Raw genomic sequence first — 4,441 nt, forward strand, 5'->3', positions numbered from 1 at the left:
CAAATTTTTACTTCATGAAACTAGTTGCGATATTTTTGCGTTGTCCGAAACTTGGCTTTCTTCACAATCTAACATCTCATTCCACGATTTTAATGTCATACGTCTAGACCGCGACGATTCTTATGGAGGGGTGCTTTTGGGGATCAATAAGCACCACTCCTTCTATAGAATCCACCTCCCTTTATCAGGAGGAATTGAAGCTGTTGCATGTCATACAACTATAAGAGGTAAGGACTTATGCGTTGTCAGTTTGTACTGGCCTCATAGAGTTGCAGTGGATCGACGTCACCTAGAGGACCTGTGCTCAGTGCTCCCTGAGCCAAGGTTGATCCTGGGTGACTTTAATTCGCATGGAACTGTCTGGGGAGAACAAATTGACGATAGTCGTTCTACTCTTATCTATGACATTTGCGACAGTTTCAATTTAACAATTTTGAACACGGGTGAAAAAACACGAGTACCTAAACCTCCTGCAAGACAAAGTGCAATTGACCTCTCACTCTGCTCAAACTCACTATCATTGGATTGCCAGTGGAAGGTAATCCCTGATCTCAATGGTAGTGATCACTTGCCAATGAAAATTACAATCACCAATGGGGTTAGCTCTTCAAACACAATAAATATGACATATGACCTTACAAGACACATCGACTGGAAAAAATACTCGGACGAAATAACATCAGCAATCGGTTCTACGAATGTTTTACCTCCTGCAGAGGAGTACCACTTTCTTTCACGTTTAATACATGAAAGTGCACTTTGCGCTCAAACAAAACCCATCCCAGATTCATCAGTTCCCCGAAGGCCTCCAAACCCATGGTGGGACCAGCAGTGTTCCAAGCTTTATAAGGACAAATCAAAAGCATTCAAAGATTTTCGGAAATATGGAACTCTCGCCCTTTTTGAAGTATATGTTTCCCTTGAAAATCAGTTTAAAAAATTGGTCAAGGGGAAGAAAAAGGCGTATTGGAGGAATTTTGTGGGTGGCTTATCAAGAGAAACATCCTTGAGTACCTTGTGGAGAGTGGCACGAAGCATGCGTAATAGATCATCTACGAATGAAAGTGAGGAATATTCACATAGATGGATATTTAACTTCGCACGGAAAGTCTGTCCAGATTCTACGCCTGTACAAAAAATAATCCGGGATGTGCTTCCTGAAAGGTGTGGTCTGGATTCCAGTTTTTCGATGGTCGAATTCTCACTTGCCCTCCTCTCTTGCAACAATTCAGCTCCGGGTATTGATAAAATTAGATTTAACTTGTTGAAAAACCTTCCGGACGCCGCCAAATTTCGCTTGTTAAATTTATTTAATCAATTCTTGGAGCATAACATTGTTCCCCAAGAGTGGAGACAAGTGAGAGTTATCGCTATCCAAAAGCCCGGAAAACCAGCGTCCGATGCGAATTCGTACCGTCCAATAGCGATGTTGTCTTGTATACGTAAATTGATGGAGAAAATGATTTTGTTTCGTTTGGATAAATGGGTAGAAACAAATGGCCTCCTTTCAGATACTCAATTTGGGTTTCGAAGGGGCAAAGGAACAAACGATTGTCTTGCTTTGCTGTCTTCAGAGATACAAATGGCGTACGCAAAACGTGAGCAAATGGCTTCAGTGTTTCTAGACATAAAGGGAGCTTTTGATGCAGTCTCAATAGAGGTGTTGTCAGACAAGTTGCACTCCCGGGGTCTGCCTCCACTATTGAACAACATCTTATACAGCTTGCTTTGTGAGAAACATCTGAACTTTGCTCACGGAGATATTGCAATTAGAAGAACCTCCTACATGGGCCTCCCACAGGGTTCATGTTTAAGTCCACTTTTGTACAACTTTTACGTAAGTGACATCGATACTTGTCTCTCTGAAGGCTGCACTCTAAGACAACTTGCAGATGACGGCGTGGTGTCTGTCACAGGATCTTCCGAGTCTCATCTGCACAGACCTTTATAAGATACTTTAGACAGATTGTCTTCCTGGGCGTTGGGGCTTGGGATTGAGTTTTCCCCTCAGAAAACGGAGATGGTTGTTTTCTCTAAGAAACATAGACCTGCTCAACCGAAGCTTCAACTCCTAGGCAGAACGATCACTCAATCGAGGTGTTTTAAGTATCTTGGGGTTTGGTTTGACTCCAAGTGTACCTGGAGAGCCCACATTGAGTATCTGAAAGGAAAATGCCAACAAAGAATAAATTTTCTCCGATCAATCACAGGCACCTGGTGGGGAGCCCACCCAGAAGATCTTTTAAAATTGTATCGAACAACCATTCTTTCAGTGATGGAATATGGTAGCTTCTGTTTCCAGTCAGCTGCCAAATCTCACCTCATCAAACTCGAGCGTATCCAATACCGTTGTCTCCGCATCGCAATGGGCTCTATGCCCTCAACGCACAACATGAGTCTTGAAGTTTTGGCAGGAATACTCCCTTTGAAAGATCGATACAATCTACTATCACTTCGGTTCCTCATCAGGTGTGAGGTCATGAACCCATTGGTGATCGTTAATTTTGAAAGGTTACTTGAGCAAAATTTTCGAACAAGATTTATGTCTGTATACTATGTCCTCATGTCAATGCAGGTAAACCCTTCTTCGTACTCTCCAACTCGTGTTTTCAGCCCACACTACGATAATTCTTCTGTCCAGTTTGATTTGTCTATGCAGCAGGAAATTCGTGGAATCCCGGATTCGCATCGCCCACTTCTGATTCCAAGAATTTTCGAAGCTAAATATAGACACGTCGATGCTGACAAAATGTACTTTACCGATGGGTCTCTAATTGAGGAATCAACGGGATTCGGAGTGTTCAACGAAACAACTAGCGCCTCTTATAACCTCCAGTCTCCATGCTCTGTGTATATAGCAGAGTTAGCTGCTATTCACTGGGCCTTGGACAGCATCGCCTCACGGCCTGTTGGGCACTACTACATTGTAACGGATAGTCTAAGCTCAGTTGACGCAATACGATCAATACGACCGGGAAAGCACTCGCCGTTCTTCCTAGAGAAGATACGGGATACTTTGAGTGCTTTAACAAGACGTCGCTTTCCCATTACCTTTGTTTGGGTTCCCTCTCATTGCTCGATAGTGGGCAATGAGAAGGCAGACTCTCTGGCAAAGGTGGGGGCGACGGAAGGCGACACGTATCCACGTGAAATCGTCTTCAACGAATTCTACTTCTTGGTACGAGGGAACTCTCTTGTCAACTGGCAGCGCAAATGGGACGAGGATGAGGATGGTCGGTGGCTCCACTCGATTATCCCAAAGGTAAGCCTTAAACCATGGTTCAATAGATTGAACTTGAGTCGGGATTTTATTCGTATATTTTCCCGTCTCATGTCCAATCATTGTTCCTTAGACGCGGTACTCTATCGTTTTGACATTGCTGGCAGCAATTTGTGTAGTTGCGGCCAAGGTTACCATGACATCGAGCATATTGTTTGGTCGTGTGAGGTCCATCTTGTCGCCAGAACGAATTTAATAGACTCCCTTAGGGCCCGAGGAAAACCACCTAATGTTCCAGTTAGAGATGTACTAGCTGTGCTAGATTTGGACTACATGTTCGAAATCTACCTTTTTCTAAAAGCTATCGATCTTCGTCTATAATTTCTTTTTTATTTTCATATTTCCCTTTCTATCTTCCTTTCTCCTCTCACAAAGTGTTAAGTTAAGAAAACAATTGTAAACAACAAAATCGATTTTGGCTCCTTAAAGCCTAAAGGTATGAGCCGTTTCAAATAAAGAATTGTTAAAAAAAAAAAAAAAAATAAATGTTCAACCTTCACAACACTCTGGAGCTCCACCCCATCGAGAAATACTGGGCGATTATGAAGCAGCACCTTCTTAAACGACCTAAGGTAGTGAAGACAGTCGAGGAACTGAAGAAAGTATGGGTTTACATACAAAAAACGATTGATTCAGAATATTACGTTGGACAGAATATTACGGCCGGAGTAAAAGCCAAAGTGAGGGCATTTGCGTTTAGGCTGTAAAAAAATACGAGTAAAATGGTAAAATGAAGCTTAATAGTTATTTTTCAATCCCTGGATATTTGATAGTAACCGGATGAAAACTCGAATTTCGCGAATCAATTTTGTGTGTGGCAATTTCATCGTGGACACCCTTTGTATTGAGAAAATGTTTAAAAATAGTGCTTTTTTAGCCTTAATTTTACGACCAATCATCCACTTTCGGCTGCATTCATATTGATCATCAATGTTTTGTCTAGAAACATTGTAAAAATCGGGCGTATTCATTTGTGTCCAAGCGAGAAACTGTGCGATCCCAATAATTGTACGGGATTGTTAAAAAAGTTCATTCCGTTTATTTTATTTGACTTGACAGAATTTTTTGAGATACCGTCAAACGGGGCATCATGCAACAGCGGGGTTGGATGCGACATTTATATGACACTACATTAAATCAATTTTTAATTTATTGTATTGT

At 41.8% G+C, this 4,441-nt stretch overlaps 1 protein-coding gene across 1 annotated transcript; it reads left to right on the top strand.

Moving 5' to 3' along the window:
- The first annotated feature begins 1,974 nt into the window (after positions 1-1,974).
- LOC129748972 (uncharacterized) lies at positions 1,975-3,729 on the top strand. Its single transcript, XM_055743787.1, has 2 exons — positions 1,975-3,262; positions 3,354-3,729. The coding sequence occupies exons 1-2, from the start codon at positions 2,021-2,023 to the stop codon at positions 3,474-3,476; spliced, it is 1,365 nt and encodes a 454-aa protein (XP_055599762.1). The 5' UTR covers positions 1,975-2,020; the 3' UTR covers positions 3,477-3,729.
- The last annotated feature ends 712 nt before the right edge of the window (positions 3,730-4,441 follow it).

Source organism: Uranotaenia lowii, chromosome 2 (genome assembly GCF_029784155.1).
Source record: "Uranotaenia lowii strain MFRU-FL chromosome 2, ASM2978415v1, whole genome shotgun sequence".
Classification (NCBI taxonomy): domain Eukaryota; kingdom Metazoa; phylum Arthropoda; class Insecta; order Diptera; family Culicidae; genus Uranotaenia; species Uranotaenia lowii.